General features: G+C 45.2%; 1 protein-coding gene and 3 non-coding genes across 9 annotated transcripts in view; all 4 read left to right on the top strand.

Annotated features, from left to right (window-relative positions):
- The window catches only part of PRRC2B (proline rich coiled-coil 2B), a 39,436-nt gene extending 18,892 nt beyond the window's left edge, over nt 1-20,544 (top strand). For 2 of the 6 annotated variants that reach the window (XM_075258998.1, XM_075258994.1), the window contains exons 10-32: nt 13-103; nt 274-469; nt 3,558-3,885; nt 4,027-4,190; nt 4,601-4,814; nt 5,011-5,212; nt 6,103-8,058; nt 8,297-8,478; nt 8,551-8,663; nt 8,752-8,875; nt 9,326-9,402; nt 10,156-10,341; nt 10,835-11,029; nt 11,135-11,221; nt 11,958-12,062; nt 12,256-12,448; nt 12,838-12,935; nt 13,748-13,875; nt 13,962-14,202; nt 14,284-14,445; nt 14,525-14,616; nt 15,720-15,795; nt 16,739-20,544. In XM_075258998.1, the coding sequence (XP_075115099.1) occupies nt 13-103; nt 274-469; nt 3,558-3,885; nt 4,027-4,190; nt 4,601-4,814; nt 5,011-5,212; nt 6,103-8,058; nt 8,297-8,478; nt 8,551-8,663; nt 8,752-8,875; nt 9,326-9,402; nt 10,156-10,341; nt 10,835-11,029; nt 11,135-11,221; nt 11,958-12,062; nt 12,256-12,448; nt 12,838-12,935; nt 13,748-13,875; nt 13,962-14,202; nt 14,284-14,445; nt 14,525-14,616; nt 15,720-15,795; nt 16,739-16,879 (5,351 nt within the window). In that variant the 3' untranslated portion in view covers nt 16,880-20,544. The remainder of the gene's footprint in view (nt 1-12; nt 104-273; nt 470-3,557; nt 3,886-4,026; nt 4,191-4,600; nt 4,815-5,010; nt 5,213-6,102; nt 8,059-8,296; nt 8,479-8,550; nt 8,664-8,751; nt 8,876-9,325; nt 9,403-10,155; nt 10,342-10,834; nt 11,030-11,134; nt 11,222-11,957; nt 12,063-12,255; nt 12,449-12,837; nt 12,936-13,747; nt 13,876-13,961; nt 14,203-14,283; nt 14,446-14,524; nt 14,617-15,719; nt 15,796-16,738) is intronic. The other 4 variants (XM_075258997.1, XM_075258996.1, XM_075258999.1 and 1 more) reach the window with 4 other exon arrangements.
- On the top strand, nt 9,456-9,539 carry LOC142185778 (small nucleolar RNA SNORD62). The gene has a single exon (XR_012711953.1). It is a non-coding gene; the product is annotated as a small nucleolar RNA SNORD62 (small nucleolar RNA).
- On the top strand, nt 12,678-12,758 carry LOC142185779 (small nucleolar RNA SNORD62). The gene has a single exon (XR_012711954.1). It is a non-coding gene; the product is annotated as a small nucleolar RNA SNORD62 (small nucleolar RNA).
- Nucleotides 12,986-13,066, top strand: LOC142185780 (small nucleolar RNA SNORD62). The gene has a single exon (XR_012711955.1). It is a non-coding gene; the product is annotated as a small nucleolar RNA SNORD62 (small nucleolar RNA).
- Nucleotides 20,545-22,184: the final 1,640 nt, after the last annotated feature.

Raw genomic sequence — 22,184 nt, 5'->3', positions numbered from 1 at the left:
TCTTGATTTCAGGTCTTCATGATGAAGTGGATTATTCTGAGAAACTGAAATTCAGTGAAGATGAGGAGGAGGAGGAAGCCCCGAAAGACAGCAGAAGTAAATGGTAGGAGGAGTTCAGTATTATCCTGGTGTCTGCCTGAGCGGGAGGTCTTATACTGAGCACCTTATATTACTGTTTGGTTGGTCCTTGAATTTAGAATTGGGACTGGACACTGACCCCAAATATCGTCCATGTCCTGCACTATTCATGTGATGGTGGTATTGGTGTTTCAGGAATGGCTGGGACTGCAGAAGGCAGCGGCAAGTTTCCTTTAACTCCACTGACAGCGCTGAGACCAAACACCCAGCAGAGAATGTGAAAGTATGGAGCGATCCAGCTGCACATCCACGTCCCACCAGAAGGGGGCAGGAACCTGTACAGACAGCTCCACGGAAAGCCAACAGCTGGGCTGCAGTAGCGGAACACCCGGTAGGGAGGAGAACTGTAGTAACCAATGGAAAAATAGTGATCCATCTCTGTGAATAGTGGTTATATTCTTGTACATAGGGGGCAGTATTATAGTAGTTATATTCTTGTACATAGGGCAGTATTATAGTAGTTATATTCTTGTACATAGGAGGTAGTATTATAGTAGTTATATTCTTGTACATAGGAGTAGTATTATAGTAGTTATATTCTTGTATATAGGAGTAGTATTATAGTAGTTATATTCTTGTACATAGGAGTAGTATTATAATTGTTATATTCTTGTACATAGGAGCAGTATTATAGTAGTTATATTCTTGTACATAGGAGGTAGTATTATAGTAGTTATATTCTTGTACATAGGAGTAGTATTATAATTGTTATATTCTTGTACATAGGAGCAGTATTATAGTAGTTATATTCTTGTACGTAGGAGGTAGTATTATAGTAGTTATATTCTTGTACATAGGAGCAGTATTATAGTAGTTATATTCTTGTACATAGTTGTATTGTAGTAGTTATATTCTTGTACATAGGAGGTAGTATTATAATTGTTATATTCTTGTACATAGGAGCAGTATTATAGTAGTTATATTCTTGTACATAGGAGTAGTATTATAGTAGTTATATTCTTGTACATAGGAGTAGTATTATAGTAGTTATATTCTTGTACATAGGAGTAGTATTATAGTAGTTATATTCTTGTACATAGGAGTAGTATTATAGCAGTTATATTCTTGTACATAGGAGTAGTATTATAGTAGTTATATTCTTGTACATAGGAGGTAGTATTATAATTGTTATATTCTTGTACATAGGAGCAGTATTATAGTAGTTATATTCTTGTACATAGGAGTAGTATTGTAGTAGTTATATTCTTGTACATAGGAGTAGTATTATAGTAGTTATATTCTTGTACATAGGAGCAGTATTATAGTAGTTATATTCTTGTATATAGGAGCAGTATTATAGTAGTTATATTCTTGTACATAGGAGTAGTATTATAGTAGTTATATTCATGTACATAGGAGGTATTATAGTAGTTATATTCTTGTATATAGGAGCAGTATTATAGTAGTTATATTCTTGTACATAGGAGGTAGTATTATAGTAGTTATATTCTTGTATATAGGAGGTAGTAGTATAGTAGTTATATTCTTATACATAGGAGCAGTATTATAGTAGTTATATTCTTGTATATAGGAGCAGTATTATAGTAGTTATATTCTTGTACATAGGAGTAGTATTATAGTAGTTATATTCTTGTACATAGGAGCAGTATTATAGTAGTTATATTCTTGTATATAGGAGCAGTATTATAGTAGTTATATTCTTGTACATAGGAGGTAGTATTATAGTAGTTATATTCTTGTACATAGGAGGTAGTATTATAGTAGTTATATTCTTATACATAGGAGCAGTATTATAGTAGTTATATTCTTGTACATAGGAGGTATTATAGTAGTTATATTCTTGTATATAGGAGGTAGTATTATAGTAGTTATATTCTTGTACATAGGAGTAGTATTATAGTAGTTATATTCATGTACATAGGAGGTAGTATTATAGTAGTTATATTCTTGTATATAGGAGCAGTATTATAGTAGTTATATTCTTGTACATAGGAGGTAGTATTATAGTAGTTATATTCTTGTATATAGGAGGTAGTATTATAGTAGTTATATTCTTGTACATAGGAGTAGTATTATAGTAGTTATATTCATGTACATAGGAGGTAGTATTATAGTAGTTATATTCTTGTATATAGGAGCAGTATTATAGTAGTTATATTCTTGTACATAGGAGGTAGTATTATAGTAGTTATATTCTTGTACATAGGAGTAGTATTATAGTAGTTATATTCTTGTACATAGGAGTAGTATTATAGTAGTTATATTCTTGTATATAGGAGGTAGTATTATAGTAGTTATATTCTTGTACATAGGAGCAGTATTATAGTAGTTATATTCTTGTACATAGGAGGTAGTATTATAGTAGTTATATTCTTGTATATAGGAGGTAGTATTATAGTAGTTATATTCTTGTACATAGGAGTAGTATTATAGTAGTTATATTCTTGTACATAGGAGTAGTATTATAGTAGTTATATTCTTGTATATAGGAGGTAGTATTATAGTAGTTATATTCTTGTATATAGGAGCAGTATTATAGTAGTTATATTCTTGTACATAGGAGGTAGTATTATAGTAGTTATATTCTTGTACATAGGAGTAGTATTATAGTAGTTATATTCTTGTACATAGGAGTAGTATTATAGTAGTTATATTCTTGTATATAGGAGGTAGTATTATAGTAGTTATATTCTTGTATATAGGAGCAGTATTATAGTAGTTATATTCTTGTACATAGGAGTAGTATTATAGTAGTTATATTCTTGTACATAGGAGCAGTATTATAGTAGTTATATTCTTGTATATAGGAGCAGTATTATAGTAGTTATATTCTTGTACATAGGAGGTAGTATTATAGTAGTTATATTCTTGTACATAGGAGGTAGTATTATAGTAGTTATATTCTTATACATAGGAGCAGTATTATAGTAGTTATATTCTTGTACATAGGAGGTATTATAGTAGTTATATTCTTGTATATAGGAGGTAGTATTATAGTAGTTATATTCTTGTACATAGGAGTAGTATTATAGTAGTTATATTCATGTACATAGGAGGTAGTATTATAGTAGTTATATTCTTGTATATAGGAGCAGTATTATAGTAGTTATATTCTTGTACATAGGAGGTAGTATTATAGTAGTTATATTCTTGTATATAGGAGGTAGTATTATAGTAGTTATATTCTTGTACATAGGAGCAGTATTATAGTAGTTATATTCTTGTACATAGGAGCAGTATTATAGTAGTTATATTCTTGTACATAGGAGCAGTATTATAGTAGTTATATTCATGTACATAGGAGGAGTATTATAGTTATTTTTAGTTGTATGTGGGGGTGGTTAATTGTTTTAAATGATGATATATTGACTACAACCATAAGATCTGTAGATAGTTGTTGGTTTTGTTGTTCCCCTTTGGGTTTTAATAACCTCTAGCTCTATGTTCCTTTCTTACAGAAGTCGGCTCCAGCCTCCGTCTTACGTCAGTCTTCTGTTGAAGATAAAGAAGAGAAGACTCCTCCAAGGCAGAAGTTTGTCACTTCTGAAATATCTGAGGCAGTCGAGCGAGCTCGCAAGCGGCGGGAGGAGGAAGAGCGCCGAACTCGTGAAGAACGACTGGCTGCCTGCGCTGCAAAACTTAAACAGCTGGATCAGAAGACCAAACATGTTTCTAAATCGGGAAGTGAGACCCCTAAGCGTATGGAAAATAAAGAGAATGAAGACCCCCGGTCCCCAGTCTCAGACCATAGCAGCACTCAGGAGAACGCTCAGAATTACCGCAGAGGTACGACCGTATGGGACAAGGGCTTGAGATGTTATTTGGCCATTCCTTATCCTGGGGTATATAACTGTAACCCTGAAAGGCTTTATCCTGCATTCACCTTCTTTTTTAACTGGGGGTTTCTTTGGTTTTTTTTTCCTCTAGATTACTCCCAGGAATCTGCCCCCGAATATTTAGATGAGGAGCCTCCAGTAGTTCCTAGAGCTGAGAGCAGCAGTGAAGAAGACTGCAGAGAGTCTGTGTCTCCAGTGCAGGATTTTGGCAAGCACCAGAAGCTGATCCCACCGAGGTTCCAGAGGCAGCAGCAGGTAATGGATCAGGTTATACTGGGGTACTAATCCATACATGCATATATCGGAGCTGATTGGCGATAACCAGGAATGAGCACTACACTGTGTACAGAGCCTGGCGCTTTCCGCGGTAACAGTAGTGTTTACTTTGGCACCTATGGTAGCCATGACCTGATCTGATATTGGTGAGGTCCCACTATATATTGGTAATGGTCATTACACTTGTCGTACGCACTCACAAGCTCCTATAATACCGGGGTAACACCAGGTGACTGTATTGTGTCTGGTGTGAAGAGAACACTTACAAATGTGCAGAGCAGGCTTTGTGCCAACACAGAATATGTGAGATCTCTGCTCTGAAGCATGCAGATCTATAGATGTGACTAATGTCTACTGATGTAATGCTTTACTATCACTCCTCTCCTTAGGAGCAGTTATATAAGATGCAGCAGTGGCAGCAGCAGCAACAACAAGCGTATGTGGCATCGACCCACTCCAGCCACCCACGCCCCTTCTATTCCCACCACCCGCAGATGTTGGGCTTTGATCCTCGCTGGATGATGATGCCTTCCTATATGGATCCCCGGATGACACAGGGTCGTGCTACTGTAGATTTCTATCCTTCCTCCATACATCCTCCAGGTTTGTACTCAGCATGGTTGTGTCTGTTTTATCTGCACCATGCAGGTAGTAGAGCTAGAGCACACATGCGGATCATAGGAGGAATAGGTAGATGTTTGGGGTTTAAGCATGGATCCCAGTCTGGTACGGAGCTCCTTCCACTGCCAGGGTTGCTTGTTCCTTCCCTGCATACAAAATAAACATGTTTTCTTGCTAGGTGTGATGAAACACATGATCCAGCAAGAATCCGTGGGTGGAGGTTGCCAGCCCGACGATTGCCAGCCGTCAGATCGCAGGCCTCCGTCTGCTGAACCTGTGTCTGCCTGGAGCCAGGACAGTTATGTGCACCTACAGAGCAAAGCCTACTCCCTGCCACAGCCGAAACCCATGGAGAGTGCGACAGACGTAACGTACTGCAGGTAATGGGAGAGACAGTGCATTTACATGACGCGCTTTACCATCTTGCCTGCACTGAATAGCCTTTCTTGTATTCTTAACAACGGAGTCCTCCTACATACAGACTTTTTATTTGCTACTATGGTTTCAGAGCACGACAGTCCTCTGGGGGCTACATACTGTTACTCCTTACCATCGCTGGTACATTGTAGCTGAGATGGTCGTGTAGTCGGCACATAGAAGCAGGACTAGTTTTAGTTCACTGTTTGCTTTTCTGTCACTTACGTTTTTTTAAGACCTCTGCTTGCAAAGTCTATTCTTTAGCTGCAGAACTTAAAAGGGCTTTAAAAGGCTATGACAATATTAATCTATAGGTTATGTCTTTGTTGTACACTACAGCCTCTTCATTGCTTACCACGCACAGCGCTGTACATTGTATAGAGGCTGTACTTGGTGTTGCACCTCAGGGAGGGTCCAACACTAAGGATAAGTCCTTGTTATCATAGCCATGGGAACCCCCTTTTAATCAAATACATACTATAATAGACATTTTTATTCAACAGTGCCTCACTTTTTCCACAGGCACTGTCTGGTATTACAGTTTTATTGATTTGAAAGGGGCTAAGCTGTAGTATCACACTCAACCTATGAAAGATGTGATATTGTTTAAAGACTAGAAGGCTGACCGTGTGCTGAATTCACAGTCCGCTACAGTCAGGGGGGACATTCCTTGGCTTTCTAGAAGTATATTATACCTTCGGTTCTCCAAAGACATGACTGGTCCCCTTAAAAAGAAACCAAGTATGTTTTACTGATCCAACGTCTTTTATATATACACTAAATAAACTGCATCCTTGGAATGTAAGAAATGAATCCTGAGTCATCTTCTATTGTTCCTTTTTCTTTTCTCAAGGACTGATGGCTCCTACTGCTCCTCCAGGGACAGGCCCGACGCTGTCCATGTCCACCAAGAGTCTATAGAGGAGCGAGGCGATGAGTATCTTACTGGAAGTTATGAGAAGTCTGCGGGAAACTTCAGTAACTGCATCTCACCCCAAAGAAGAGGACCGGACAGTTCATACCAACATCTGGAGGCTGCAGTAGACTCTGGTGTCAGTAGGGGGCAGCAAAGCAGCGCACCATGTAGACCATCAGACTTTATGAATGATAAGAAGCCTCAGTTTAATGGCTGGGGGTACGGGCACCATCAGAAGTCTTCTGAAACCACCAGTAGTGTGGAAGAGGAACCTCCCAAGGAAGAACATAACATGGTTTCTGAAGTATGGAAAAAGGACGAGCGAGGCAGCCAAGACTCGACTGTTGGAGCAGACTGGAGGAGCGAGCCCACTGCCAACTCTTCCCAGACGCACTCTGAGAACCTTGGAAGGAGTCGTCGGACTGGTCCCATAAAGAAACCAGTGCTAAAAGCTCTTAAAGTGGAGGAGAAGGAGCTGGAGAAAAGCAAACCTGAAGCTAAGGAGCCTGTGAAAACTATGAAGGAAAAGCTGCTCTCCAAGCTAGACAGTGCGCCCAAGGTGAGCGAGCCGACGCTCCTAAGCTCCTCATCCAGCCCTGCCATCGAAGAGAAACCCCAAATTAATGTCCAAGAATCTGAGAGAACTTCCCAGGAGAAAGCTGAAAAAACTTGGGGCACAAAGTCATCTGTTACTCGTGAATCAAGCACCATCCCCCAACCCAAACGGAACAACTGGATCTTTATTGATGAGGAACAGGCTTTTGGGGGTAGGACCCATGGCCGCGGGAGAGGAAGAGGGTTCAGAGACTTCAGTTTTCGTGGCCGAGGTTCTGTTGGTCCTTATAATGGTCAGAGGGTCAACAGAGGCCGAGGGCTTCGAGAATTTAACCCCACTGAAGATTTCCGAAATAGGGTACCTCGGCGGCGCGGTGTTAGCGAAACACACAGCGAAGGGTCAGAGTATGAGGAACTCCCCAAACGTCGCCGTCAGCGAGGATCAGAGAATGAGCCTCTTCTGGAAAGAGAAACAGAGGAGACAAGAAAAGGAGAATTCCAAGATTCCTGGAGGTCCAATAGAAATTACTCAGACGACTCAAATGGCATGGACCCTAAATCCAGGGCCCCGCGGGCTTTTGGAAGATCGCTTCCCCCCAGGCTTAGCAACAGTTATAGCAGGCGGCCATTCACCTCCAAGGAATCGTCACACTGGAACGCCAAGTCTGGAGGGTCAAATTGGCAAGAGTATAACGGGCCAGCAGAGTCTTATGGCACACGGCACAACCCTGACCGAGAGCACGGCAGTGACTATAACTACTCTGACAACCTGCACCATAGGAGAGGGTTCGATGAATCTCAAGGAGACGACAGGCGGACGTTTTTCCAAGACGAATATTCCGATCGGGAGAGTTTGGATAAGAGATCGTTTGTGAGAAGACGACCCCCTCGTCAAGATAAACCCCCAAGATTTCGACGTCTGAGGCAGGAAAGGGAATCTGCCGGGCACTGGAGCGGTGAAGAGATGGGGGGCGCTGTAACCAACCATGAGCACTGGCAGACCCGTCCTAAGATGCCTCTTAATGATCGATCAGCGCCAGCTGCCAGGCGATCGCCAGAGCGCTCCTACCACAACTCCGACCATGTGAACGAGGATTGGGAAACTGCATCCGAGAGCAGCGACTTCAGCGAGAAGAGACCTGGAGAGGTGGACGGAGATGGAAACCTGTCTGGTAACGGCTTCTCTGAGAAGAGAGAACTGTCCAAGAGGAGTTTCTCCAGCCAGAGACCTCTGGTAGACCGACGCAAGGTGGAATCTTCTGGGTATGATGAGAAGCCATCCAAAGTCGGAGGGAACTCTCGTGACTACCAGCAGAACCCTGCCTCTGGGAAGACCAGGTAAGGAGGGTCGTGTTAGTGGTACCAGCACATTTTACCAGCACTGATACAATATAACAAACCATCAGGATCCTCACTGATCCTGAATATGAAGAGGCCGCAGTGTAGCGCTATTCTGTGCATATTGCCGCCCGTCCTCCTAGTTGACCTCTCTAACTTACATATTCTTTGTATTCTTTCTGCTTTGGTTCAGATAATTTTAGCTCTCTCATGGTATTTTCTAACTCTCTCCTTGAAGTCGCTGTTCTGAAGAGTCTTACACTCCAGATGGCAGCCACCACCGCTATGGGTTAGAAAGGTCAGCCCAGTGTGACAACGGAGAGGTTCCAGGCAAGAAGTCCGAGCGGGATGCCAGGGTGGCGGGGCTCAAAGCGGGCGAGAAATCAGAAGCCATGACTGCTTTTGATTTGAAATATGGAGGTAAGACTCTGCCCTCTGAGGCTTCCTCTGTGACCTGCAGACTGTTCACTTATGTGTCGGCTCCTTCTCTAGACTCTGTTATTGAGGAAGATGCCGAGGTGGGAGGTGAGGCCTATTCTGACATGACCAATAAGCCCCGGCGAGCCCTGGACAAAGATCGCAGGAAGAAGGATCAAATTGTTCAGGTGAGATGCTGTCTAGGTTAGATTTAGCCGGCCCCAAGAAGCTCTTAAATCTCTGTGGATAGATCTCTGTAAATCTTATCCCATTTAGGTCCCTACTAAGAACAGCAATATACAGTCAAGGATCCCTCCTCGTTTCGCCAAAAAGCAGAATGGCATGTGCCTGGATCAGACTGAGGTTCCCGGTAAAGAGATTTGGGAGAGCAACAGCCAAGGTTAGCCGTCATGTCACTAATATAATGTATAGATATGGAGCAGGCTATGAGCACGTCTGCTGTGTAATCGGGGTGAGGGGGCGCCACTTCAGGTGCTGGTGCTTGTTTCCTATATTCTTCACCATTGTGCTGATTTCACCATATGCAATACTTAAGCACTGTGAAGGATGAGCCCCTTCAGTACCCAATTGCTCTACCTGGCCTTGGTCCTCGCTTTGCAGGGGTCACATACAGGATTTTATGAATTCACCAATTTTCCATGAATCGGTTCCCACTTATACGTGGCTTGACTCACTCGGTTGCTTTGTGAATTGAGCAAATGATGCAAAATCAATGCGCTAAAGTTGTGTGATCCCATACATGACAATGTTATTCTTGGATCATCATCTGCCTGCTCTGTGCCCTTTGTAGTGTTCTGCACATGCTCAGTTATGTACATGCTCCCTGCAGGTATCTCCGTACAGTCCAGCAGTGATACCTGGAGTAAACCTGGCAGTAGTTTCAGTACAGAATCTGCATCCTCAGAGGTGAGTGCTCCAGCTGCTATATGTGACCCTAGTACATTGTTGCCCTCTCCCGGTCTCTGTGATGTTCCAATAGATCCTTCTGACCCTTCACCTTGTACTCAATAGAAGGGAAGTGAGGAGATGTATATACTGAGAGGCTGATCTGTATCCTATGCATTAGGGCTTGCACTACATATACACTTGTTGCACAAGGACTTCCTCCTAATGGTAAGAGCCTTTTGACATGACCAACTTCCTTGGTTCTGTCTTATCCGTGAAGTATTGAGTGCTCTCCGTTTTCTCATGGACTGTCGGGTCTGCGTTCACAGATCCGATTCGCTCATTGATGTGAATAGGTCCATGAGAATGACTGGTCCAGCACATGACTGAGAGTCTTTGTGAATATGATCATTACTTCAAGATGTAAGGCTCAGCATACCGGAATCTTGTTCCTACGAACCTTATTATCTCCTTTTAGTGGATTTTACCCCCAATCACTTTTGTGTAAAATCTTCGGCCACATAAGCCCAGCTAGCACACGTTCATGTTACTGTTTGTTGCCCTATTCACACGCCCATACATTTTCACAGGATTTTGAGCAAACCTCAGGTCGTGTCCTATTCCTGTCCTGTCAGTTATCTTCCATAGGCTTTCTGTGTCCCGTTTCCCCATGGAAAATGTTATAGCAGATTTCCATAAATCTGTGAAAACAAATTTCCACTAGGACAGAACATTTGGTCAGGTGTAACTTGTGACCCGTTCTTCGCTTTGTAGGGTTTCAAAGGCAGCCAGGGTGACAGCGGCATTGATCTGAGCGCAGAATCTCGAGAATCGTCTGCCACTTCCTCCCAGCGTAGCTCTCCGTATGGGACGATGAAACCAGAGGAGTTAAATGGTGCAGTCATGGAGTCAAAATCTGACTGTCCTAAAGAGCAGGGACAGAAACAGTCAGAAAAGAAGGTGAGCTATCCCTTGTATGATGACTAGACCCTTCTGCCCTCCGTCCTCCCTGTATAGAGCGGGCATGATGCTGAGAGCGGCCGGAAGGTTTCATAGTCGAGTCCGTCAGTAGGAACCAGCATCCTGTGTTTCTCCATTGAAGTGGTTATCCAGGATCACTGAATTAAGTGCAGGCAGTTGTGGAGGACGAGGAGATATAAAATGCCCTGATACTTAATGCATTCTCCCTCTGGTCCTGCGCTGGGCCGCCCATCGGCAGAGGTAGCTGCAGCAGTGCTGCCAATGTACTGTCACTACTACAGCGGAGGCAGCTCAGCGCAGGACTGGAGAGGAGGTCGCAGGTAAGTATCCATGCATTTCATTTTCTAGCCCCAGGACTGTGGATTTAATGATTCTGGACAATCCCTTCAATGGTGAACTAGTATCTCGCAATTCCTCGGTCTCCTGAGCCTGGCTTCAGTTTCTAATGTGTTATTTCTCTGCTTTCTTGCAGGATCCGGACTCTGGTTCTGGAATGAACAAGGAACACAAGCCCGGTCCCATTGGCAACGAGCGCTCGCTAAAAAATAGGAAAGGATCAGAAGGTGCGGAGAGGATGGAGGGCAGCGTGCCGCCTGTCAATGGTGTTGAGATTCATGTGGATTCTGTTCTTCCTGTTCCTCCCATTGAATTTGGAGTAAGCCCAAAAGTAAGGAAAATATATTATGTTTATTTACATTTTTCGCACAGACGCTCCCTCTCCTGCTCTCGTCCTGAGTGTATAAGATCCTGAATCTTCCTCTCTCTCCCTCAGGATGCAGATTACTCTTTGCCTCCTGGAGCTTCTCCTGGACCCGCTGCTAGTTCGGTTTCAAAACTTCAGGATGCCCTCGTAAACAAGGTGAAAATTGGAGAAAAGTCTTTTTCAGGCCCAAATCCAGTTCTCCTACTAATGACTTATCCACATGATAGGTCGTAAGTAAGTTACGTGTGGGGGTCCAAAACCAGGACCCTGCACAGAACAATTGTCACACAAACTTGGTGCACTTGGGATCACATGTAGCGCCACTCTATTGAAGTAGTAGGAGCAGCAGCGCGGTGGTTCCCTGAGCTACTGCTATACAGTAGACAGGGCTGATGTGCTGCTTGTACGACTTCCATAGGAGCGGCGCCCCCTGTGCACCTGGAGCCTGCGGCAACAGCTGATCTGTATGCAAATGTGACTTGGGGCCAGAAAATCCCTTTAAGATTTCCGAGCAGTGCTAGAACCTCAGGGGTTTCCTCTGACTAAAATACTGATCCTTAGGACAGGTCTTCACTATTAGATCTGCAGGGGTTTGATCTGCAACATGGCCATGTGACAAAAGGACACAACGTCACTGGCCTGACAAGAGGAACCTGTTATGTGGGAGTGTCAGGAGCCACCTCTGATCTGATATTAATGACCTATCTGAATAATAGGTGACTGTTCTCTTAGTCTCAGAAAATCCTCTTTACGTAGACTCTGTATGTTAACCCTATAGGCCCTGGCTGGCAAATCCTCTGGGCTACCAGACAGCAGGAGGGATTGACTGATAACCTGTACTGTAGTAATGTGAATTGTTCCTTATTCTGGTTTTTGTTCACATTGATTTTAGGCTGGTCTGTCACAGTCCATACCCATGCTGAGAAGAGACCATCACCTGCAGCAAGGGATGGGACTGAACCCCATGTCATACCCCACTGCCGACCTTACACTCAAGGTAATGTTCACGTCACCCGTTCCTTGTTACAGATCATTGACTGGCGCAGCCTCCATAGAATCGCCCACAAAATAATAAATCCTGTATATATTACAATATTCTTTTTATTGGATATTTTTGGCTGTTATCCTGTGCCCTATGGTTAATGGGAGTTCAGTGCATTTCATAAACTCGCTTATCCCCTCCTCTTCAGATGGAGTCTGCCCGCAAGGCCTGGGAAAACTCACCGAATTTGCCAGAACAGAGTTCCCCAGCCGGCCCTGGCTCAGGAATACAGCAGCCCTCCAGTGTGGGAACTTCAGCCGGTGTCAACTACAGCTCCTTTGGTGGGGTGTCCATGCCGCCTATGCCCGTGGCCTCCGTGGCCCCTTCTGCATCTCTTCCAGGTACTTTCTTACTATGGAATGACCATTTTACATTAAACTCTTCACCTCTGGAGCTGCACTCATAATTCTGCCACCTCAATATAAAGGAGACTCCTGAGCTGCCCTGTAAGTCGGTGGCACTTTATACTGTCCGTCTGCAGCTGTGAATGTCGATCTGGTTAGGAGAGGATGTCCTGATGTAACAAGGGGGTCGTAGACGGTATTATTGATGATGGAGACGTCTGTTCTGTCTCGGTGATGTTTCAATAGATCCTTCTGACCCTTCACTATGTACTCAGAAGGGAGCTGAGGAGATTCATATCCTGAGAGACTCTGCTGACCTCTTTGTGCAGGTTTGCTCTTCTCTCATTGCACTGGGGATCACTTACATCTCTTCCTGTGTTTTTTAGGTAACCACATTCCCCCGCTCTACCTGGAAAGTCACATGTTTGCAGGGCAGCCGCGCCTGGTCCAGCAGACGATACCTCAGCAGCAAGGATACCAGCAGGTCAGTGTCTGCGGCTCGGTCCATGGCTTCATATATTGTACTTTCCTCGGCCTCCATGATGTTTCAATAGATCCTGCTGACTCTTCTCTATGTACTCAGAAGAGACCTGAGGAGAAGTTGTGGCTGAGAGGCCGAGATATAATGCAATGATATATAATGATATAATGCAGAGTATCGGCCTATTTGTGATGGGCCCATTGTAGCCTCAGGTGTCCTGTGTGCAGCCATTATGCTCAGGCCATTGGAGGGGTCTGCTCAGATTTTACAGTATATTAATAAATCTTTGGAATATTCATATTTCACTTACAAATTAGAAACTGTAGGGCCCTTGACATGGAGAGATGGCCGAGGTGGGACCATGATGCCCATCAGACATCCACACTAGTCTTAGCTGATTACTTGAGCAGGGCTTGTGCCAGTGTGAACAGGAGCTTGTCCACGGCTGTAATCCCTAGCTGTAAGGTTCGGTACCTTGTCCTGGCGTCCAGTAACCGGTGGGTGATGGGTTACAGATCTTGTCCAAATGCTCCAGGAGTTGGCCTGCAATGTGAACATTAAAATCCACATCATGTCCATTTTGGTTCAATGTTTTTACCTCTTTCGTGGTAGTGCAGTGAAGTCTGTGATGTATGTGGACCTGTCCAAGTGGCGGAGATCAGAGAAACCTGCTGTTTAACCCTTTATTTAACACTCTATAGCAGAGGTTGGGGTCCCCAGGGCTGACCCTATTACCCACCAGGGCAGATAGTTGTGTACGATGTATTGGGTTTCCTTTCACGCTCACATTGCCTTTATGCTGTGCTTTCTAATAGGCTGCAGCCGCCCAGCAGATTCCCATGTCTCTCCACACATCGCTGCAAGCCCAGGCTCAGCTGAGTATGAGAGGAGGACTGCCTGTATCCCAGTCACAAGAAATGTACAGCTCCATACAACCCTTCAGGTAAGGCGGCCATGACCCAGCTGCAGATAGTGAGCACTGGGGTGTAGTATTCAGTATATACAGGGCTCTGCATCTTGTCCCTCCAGGTCCCAGGTGTATATGCATCCCAGCTTGTCACAGCCCAGTGCTATGGTCCTGACCAGCGGCACCGGACTCAAGCCTCAGTACTCGCCGTTTCCTGGCATGCAGCCTCTGGAGATGGTGAAGACGCAGGCCGCTTCTCCTTACCAGCCATTGAGTGGGAGTCAGCAGCTTGTGTATGAGAGTCAGCTGAACCAGGCAGCGGGCATGGGGGCCTCGCAGATGATGGACTCCCCCCTCACACAGGTGAGTCTGGTGAGGTCTGCACCGCGCTAACATCCGGGTCTCTGCGCACATCTCTTGCTGACTCTTCTCCTCCTGTTCCAGTTAACCATGCCAATGGCCGGCTCTCAGCTTGGGATGCCTCGGTACAGCTCTGGACAGCAGCCAATGCTTCTACCGCAGTCCATTCAGATCCCACAGGGACAGAACATGCCTGTGGGCGCTCCGCGGAGGATGCAACCTTCAGTCCTGACAGCAAGTCGAGAAGTAAGTGGTTGTTGTGTAGCAAAAGCAGGTATAAGATGTTGGTTGTAGAGTATCACATCATCCTTGGTTTCCTCGACAGTCCTCTCAGATGGAGATGAAGGGATTTCACTTCACAGAAGGCAAGCAGAGTATGCAGACGGCCACCTCGGTGCAAGCACAGCACTCATATCGGTAAGACCCAGGCCCTTCCTCTTGATTGGCATGTGAAAACCCCCACATGGGGTAAGAACTGTCACGGGGGCCGCGCACTCACATGTCTGCTTGCTGGAATTTATCTTCTTGGTTTGTTTGGAATGGCGGATGGTCTGATGTATAAGACGTGTATATAACAATATAACACAGCAGTATGACCAGGAGAGGACAGAGAGTCTGCACACACATAGGAGATCAGGAGACTTTCTACAGTGCTCGGGAGCTGGATTTACTTGTCTGCAGAGCTGAAATTACTCAGGGTGCCTAGTTATGTTGTTTATCTGTGGGGTACATACTGTAACTGTACCAGCAGAATAGTGAGTGCAGCTCTGGAGTATAATACAGGATAAGTAATGTAATGTATGTACACAGTAACTGTACCAGCAGAATAGTGAGCGCAGCTCTGGAGTATAATACAGGATAAGTAATGTAATGTATGTACACAGTGACTGTACCAGCAGAATAGTGAGCGCAGCTCTGGAGTATAATACAGGATAAGTAATGTAATGTATGTACACAGTGACTGCACCAGCAGAATAGTGAGCGCAGCTCTGGAGTATAACACAGGATAAGTAATGTAATGTATGTACACAGTGACTGTACCAGCAGAATAGTGAGCGCAGCTCTGGGGTATAATACAGGATAAGTAATGTAATGTATGTACACAGTGACTGTACCAGCAGAATAGTGAGCGCAGCTCTGGAGTATAATACAGGGTAGTACAGGGATGTAATACACGTATGACCTGTAGTATTGATCACATGTTGCAGGCAGTTTCTCAGGTGTGTTGTGTTTCGGTGTCTCCTGTATGTGTGTGTCTCCTATCTTTCGATGCATGGCCTCACTGTAGCTTCTCCATGTTTGGTCTCCACCTCTCACCCCATGTCACATTGGACATTGCAGCCAGGCACCAGGTGGATAAGGCGCAGGATATTCCTCCACTTTGTCTTATACTTCACACATTTCCATAAGTCGTCTCCTCATCTTTTACCTCCCCTCCCCCATAGTCCATATTCTTCCAGGCACCAGTAGTTGTGATTTTCCTCTCTTCCTGCTCTGAATCGGTTGCCTTTCATTTTAAGGCCAGCTTCAGCTAGTCCCAGTGGAAAGTCACCAGGACCGGGGCCATCTGCCAACTTAGGACACTATCCTCAACAGGTAACGTCCTGTGATCCAGTGGCCCTTACTTATCCATCTGTGTTCAGACTTTGTCCATCGTATGATCAGAGGCAGCGGGCCCCTCCTATGAGATGCAAGGGGCCCCTGCTAATAGGGACAAAGCCTTATAGCCCAGGCCTAGTGGTTGTATATCCTGCCTGCTCAGCTCAGTTTGCATGGAGAGAATCTGGTGTCTTGTGTATTTGTACTAATGTAGACGACCTCTGCGCTGTGTGAGACGTCTTTGTGCTTTGTGGCGTGTCTGGTAGTCGCATCCACTTCTGCATTGCTTAGTGTGTGTCTTTAAATGACCCTGCCTTTAAGGGTTCATCTAGTCCTTTTTATTTCCGTACTTTGTGATCTCTGTGGTTCAGTCCCTCGGTCTTCAAGACTTCTGCTTGCTGTCAGTGATTGGGGACAATTCACATTTACATCCAGAGGCTGAAAAACATGTCCTGACCGCACGCAGCTGAGGGTTTGCTACAATTGTTGCCAGCCCAAGCAACCTACTAAGGTCTACCTGCACTGATTGATACACAGTGACGAAATATCCAGATTGCAGAGACTGCAGTGCAGACCCTCTTGTGTCAGGATGTCTTTTGTCACAGTGTATCGGGGCAGTTTACAATCAATGTCTTGGTTTGTTTCGGTTGGATACAATTGTAGCAAACTTTGCAACTGTGAGAAGGAAGGATTACTAAGACTTGGTGTCTCAAGAAGCAAGCGGAGATATTGAAAATGGCGAGAGACTGGACTGCCCCCCCCCCCCCCCCCCCCCCCCCCCCTCCTAGTTTGGATTGTGCATGTCTCCTCCTCGGGGCCCGCCTGAAGCCGGACTCCTTATTTGAGCATTGAGGGTCGTCTTATCCTCCCTTCCCCCACCATTATTTCACCTGTCGCTCCACCTTGGATTTTTTTTTTTTTTGACCCCTTTCTCTTCTAGCAGGTAAAACCGAGGACTGACGAGAAGTGCGGCCTGGTTTCCCCAAAACTTCCTGATCAGCCCAGTACAAGTCAGATGAAGCCGGTTCGGACTGGGGCCATCAAGCCTTCAGTGGCGAAAATGGAGGAGAGCGCGGCCTGAGAAGCGGTTCCCGTTTTTGTTTCCTTTTTGTAAATACCTAGTTCTTATCGCCTCCCATGCACCTCTGTTTCCTCCTGCTCCTCCCTCTTCTGGATTCTTCCTCGGTTGAGAGCCTTCTCCTCTTATGTTACCTCCACAGTCACATGGACAGGCGGACACTGACCCCTCCGAGAACTGTTTGAAGAAAAAACAAAAATAAGAAAACCGACAAAAAAAAAAAAACTACCTGTATTCGCATCCTTAGATCTTCTTGCTGAATGGACTCCTACCTTGACACAGGAGCGTCTTAAGCCTTTACTTTTGCTGCCCTTGCCCTCTCCGTTCATCATGTGACCACGCAGTCCGTGATTTGTTGGCGTCTCATGTCCCCTGCTTCCACCTCGTAACTGACACACAGCAGCGGATTCTATCACTTGTCTCTTATGTTTTTAATGACCCTTTACCTAACTTTGTGTTTATTTAATTTTTTTTTTTTTTTGTCCTATACATACTTATATATGATATGACTTTTAACCTCTTCCTTGTATACAGTTAGGGATCTGCCCCGTAAGGGAGGTGATCTGTGTAGTATGCAGCAACATATGAGCAAATCGGGGAGTGGAGAAGAAACTGACAGGATCACCTAGATCTTAGGATTTCTTCAGTCTGTGCCTTGCCAGCTCTTGCAAAAATTACTGTTCCCTGCATATTGGGAGTAGTAGTTCTGCAACAGCCAAAGGGTCACATGTTGGAGACTGTTCAGATCATGTAAGTCCTGCACCACCCTAATGCAGTTTTTGCCCTAGATCCGTGTTGCAGTACGGAGTATTATTGTGCATGGCATCTTGCATTTAAAGGGTTATTGCCACCCACAACCCTGGGACCCACCCAGCTCTCCAGTATAGGGGTCCGGAGCTGATGGAAGGATCACCTTTATATACTGGAGTTGTGGGGAGTTGGGTCCTGTCTCTATGCTGTGGATATGTCATACATGTATATACTGGGTATTGCCCTTTACAGCGAGGCACCATGTTATGTGGAGGGGATGGAGCATGACACAGGCCCTTCTTGAATTATGACCCACCACCCATCCCTGTCCTAGGCATAACTGCATTATGGTGTCCCCTGGAAAATGCAGAGTTAGTGACCAGACCCCAAAATCTGCTTGTCATAGGGTATTGGTATATGGAAGAGAATCTTGTATTAGGTGTCAGGTATGGTGGAAGGTCCGGCCCTTTTCTCCTCCCGCACCCTCGGACTCGTGTGCTCTGTTCTGTTTATACATTGGTTCCAAAGAAATAGATGACAAGTTTTAGCTTTAGAAGTGAGCGCGGAGTGTCTGATCAATGCATCTTTAGAGTATACCCTGCCAGGAGGAGCAGTCTAGTACCAGGGGTCTAGTGCCAGGGTCAGTGCTGCTTTGGTGGGGACTAGAGGCATAAATTGACTTGGTCAGAAAGTATATATTGCTATGGTGGTGATCTCTGCAGGTAGTTGTGGCTCAGTCACAGCTGGGAAGAAGGGTTAAGATTTGCAGCCCCAGTTAAGATGACAGCCATGACCGGGCTGTACTAAGTGCATTCGCCTAGGGAGACTATAATCCTCATCATCCCTGTCCTGTCTGTTACATATTGTGGTGGTGGTATTGGGGGATTCACGCCCCAGCCACCCCTAGGCATTAGAGGAGGATGGTGAGGATGCTGTTATGAATGGGTTAATTGTCCCTCTAGGTTCAGTCCGTTATCAGTCTTTGCTGTATATCTAGGCAGAATATACAACCCCCCTCCCCCAAATATCATTTACCTTCTGTTATCTGTCACCGGCACTTTGCAGATTACTGTGTGTGTGGAGATTATATATCTGGGTCCCCCTGAGGTGCTGCCGCTCTCTAATAGTCCTTATTTATACACCTCACCATTTTCAAGAACTCTGCTTGCTGTCGGTCACTGTGGACATTCATTATTGGACAGTCCTGCTCACACTGCAGGGAAGCCCTGATATACAGTAGGCAGCTGTGCGAGCAGGACTGGCTCACGATGGGTCTCCATTCACTAGCAGCAAGCAGGGGTGTTAAAATCAGAGTATATGAGCTCATCTTTCACTTTCCGTACTCCTGCCCTGAGAGCAGAGGATTGTATAGTCTATAGGGGCAGCTGTCAGGTTCTGCCCCATTATTTACATCTAATCATATTTTTTGCAGGCGCCTGTATAACGGCCCGGCCCGGAACACCTCACCTTACTTCCAGCCTCTGGTAGGAATCTACTGAATGCAAACTATCTGTGTAGAGTACGTAGAAGCCTTTTAGACATAATCTCAGTTATCCGATATGGTTTCACACTTAGGCTCCATGCACATGGGACAGTCCAGACTGTCAGATTCCCTAGTCTGATCCTAGTCAAGAGATGGGAGACCTTACATCATATAGATCTGAGATTTGGAGTCCCTACCTGCCCATGCCCTACTGTATATAGTACAGGACTGTGGGGCTGCAGGGACTCCTAATATCCGGTCACTATCATGCAGAGAGTCGTGATCTTCTGTCTTTGTTCAGACCTAGAAATCTGGCCAATGTATAGACCATATTCTGGATTTCCCCATGTGAACGGAGTCTAAGGGACATCTGTTCAGTCCATGTGTTGGGTATATAGGGTTTAACCATATATAGCTGTTCCGCATGGGCGGGTCAAAAGCTAAAGCCGCCTTCCCCTGCTTTCTGCTGTTTTATTGGGCCACTTAACCTGTTGTAGAGATGGTGTGCTTGGACCTCCAATCATTCCCAAAAAGAGCAGTCATGTCGCCCCCTATCAACCCTCTCTGGATTTACACCTGGCCTTCATCATCCTGTGTCCTGGCTCAATATAAGGATCTTAGTCTGGTTGTGTATATATGCAGTGTACAGTGTGTATGTAGTAGCAAACTGAATACTATGAACCAGCTTTACCTCGCTTCCAGTTTAGTCTGTGCTATGTCTTTGTATATATTATAAATTTCCTTCTCTGGATGTCGCTGCTCCTCCTAGTTTATTGTTCAGGCATTTACTTTGTGAGGGCGCGGTGGCCAACGGCAATGTCCTCCGGGGTAAAAACAAAGTGCCCACCCTGGCAGCCTACAGCCATGAGTGAGTGATGTCACTGTGGGGGCGGCTCCTGTGAGTGATGTCACTGAGGGGGCAGTTCCTTCCTGACATCACTATGCTGATATGGCTCCTTCCATTCTGCGCAGCTGCGGGGGTGTACACTTTGTAGTCATTGATCTGCAGTCACATATCACATTTCTAGAGTTTCTCCCACACACAGGTGAATGGTTTGTAATCCAGGGATCCACAACGCAGAGCAAACGTCAGATAACCTCTCCCTAACCTAGAACAGCCCTCTATGGAGTGTACGGAGAGCGCGGCGATGTGATAGATACCAAGTGTTTTATATTTTTTTAAAAAATATATTAAGATAAATCTTTTTAAGTGACCCAAAAAAATACAGAGAAAATAAAACTTCACGACTCACCCGCCTGGTGTCAAGGACGAGCACCCTCCCCTCCCCCGCCCTCCTTGCCTGGTTCTCCAGTCCCTGTCATTCTCTCGGTCACCCTCTCTTACTATGTGATTGTATTAGCTCTTATCATCTGGAAGAATTCTCATTTAAATAATAAAAATGTAAAAAAAAATAATAAAGCAAAATCTGCTTTTCTCAAAGTGTGGTTTTGTGCTGTTCTGCGTTTGTGCCGATGCTGGCGCTCAACATGTGACCTCGTGATCATGTGATGGTAAAACTCCTCCCCCTCTTAAAGAAACAGTCCTAATTACTATAAACCTAAGGGGGTGAAGCATGTAGCAACCAATCAGATTGCAGTGGAGGTTTTTTCTTTTTTTCCTTCAGTTTGAATCTGGTGCTACGGACGGTAATAGAAGGTAAATATCGCGTGTAGAAAAACGTAAAACACACAAAGACCTACTCGCAGATTCGGATACTTCAAAGGCAGCGTCAGGCTGAGGCTCCCGCACGGACAAAATCTTCTCGCCAAAAGGATGAAACATCAGGTGAACGTCAGCACAATAATAATAATAATAATAATATAAAAAAAATCTCATATTGAACACGAAAAAGTGATGTTGGGCTTGCACATTTCGGGGACACGCCACTTAGTCATAGCCATATTATTCATGCGCTGATGTTCACCTGTTAAGTTTTACTTAATTCCTGAGTCTATTGCGCCGGACGCCGGGGGATATTCTATTGTTTAATGTTATGTATGTCTAATCGTGGGAGACGGCCCTGATCTGTGCGCTGGGGTGGTGGATGTTTCATCCTCCAGCGAAGGACCAACAGTCCCAGATCAGAACTGTCACACCCACAATCACTGCCTAGGGATACACCGATCAGCTCCCCTCTCTGACCCCCAGAGACCTGGAGCCCACTAGATTCCTGCCGATTCCTGGCTATCTGCGAGGTAAGCAGTGCATTCTGTCAGTTGCTCAGTATGGCCGCCATAGATCAGTCCTGTTCTCCAGCAGATCCCACAATCGGATTGGGCCTGGAGAAGTCGTCACCTTCATCTCCGTCATGTTCATCACTCCTGGATCTGATCCTGCAGAGACAAGTCACTTTTATTAGGGGGTGCGACTGCTATGAAGGGGGTGCATGTCACAACCACAACACAAGGTTATCAGCAGAGCATTGCTCAGACCATCACACTACCCGCACCTTCTTTCTATAGCGCCCCCTGTGCCGTCTCTTCTCGAGGTAAGTGATGCACATGTACCCGACAGTCCACATGATGTAACACATTATCTATGAGATCAGGCGATTTCTGCCATCACTCCAGGGTCCAGGCCTGATGTACAGTGATTTGTCCACTGTAGAAGCAGAAGAGGTCAGCATGGACGCTGTGACCGGTCTGTGACTACCCCATATACACAAGCTGTGCTGTCCTGTATATACTGACCCTTATATCATAGTCAGGGGTCAGCATGGACGCTGTGACCGGTCAGTGACTACTCCATATACACAAGCTGTGATGTCCTGTATATACTGACCCTTATATCATAGTCAGGGGTCAGCATGGACGCTGTGACCGGTCAGTGACTACTCCATATACACAAGCTGTGCTGTCCTGTGTGTACTGACACCTTATATCATAGTCAGGGGTCAGCATGGACGCTGTGACCGGTCTGTGACTACCCCATATACACAAGCTGTGCTGTCCTGTATATACTGACCCTTATATCATAGTCAGGGGTCAGCATGGACGCTGTGACCGGTCAGTGACTACTCCATATACACAAGCTGTGCTGTCCTGTGTGTACTGACCCTTATATCATAGTCAGGG

This window comes from Leptodactylus fuscus, chromosome 11 (assembly GCF_031893055.1).
Source record: "Leptodactylus fuscus isolate aLepFus1 chromosome 11, aLepFus1.hap2, whole genome shotgun sequence".
Classification (NCBI taxonomy): Eukaryota; Metazoa; Chordata; class Amphibia; order Anura; family Leptodactylidae; genus Leptodactylus; species Leptodactylus fuscus.
This window is presented reverse-complemented; position numbering and strand designations above follow the sequence as displayed.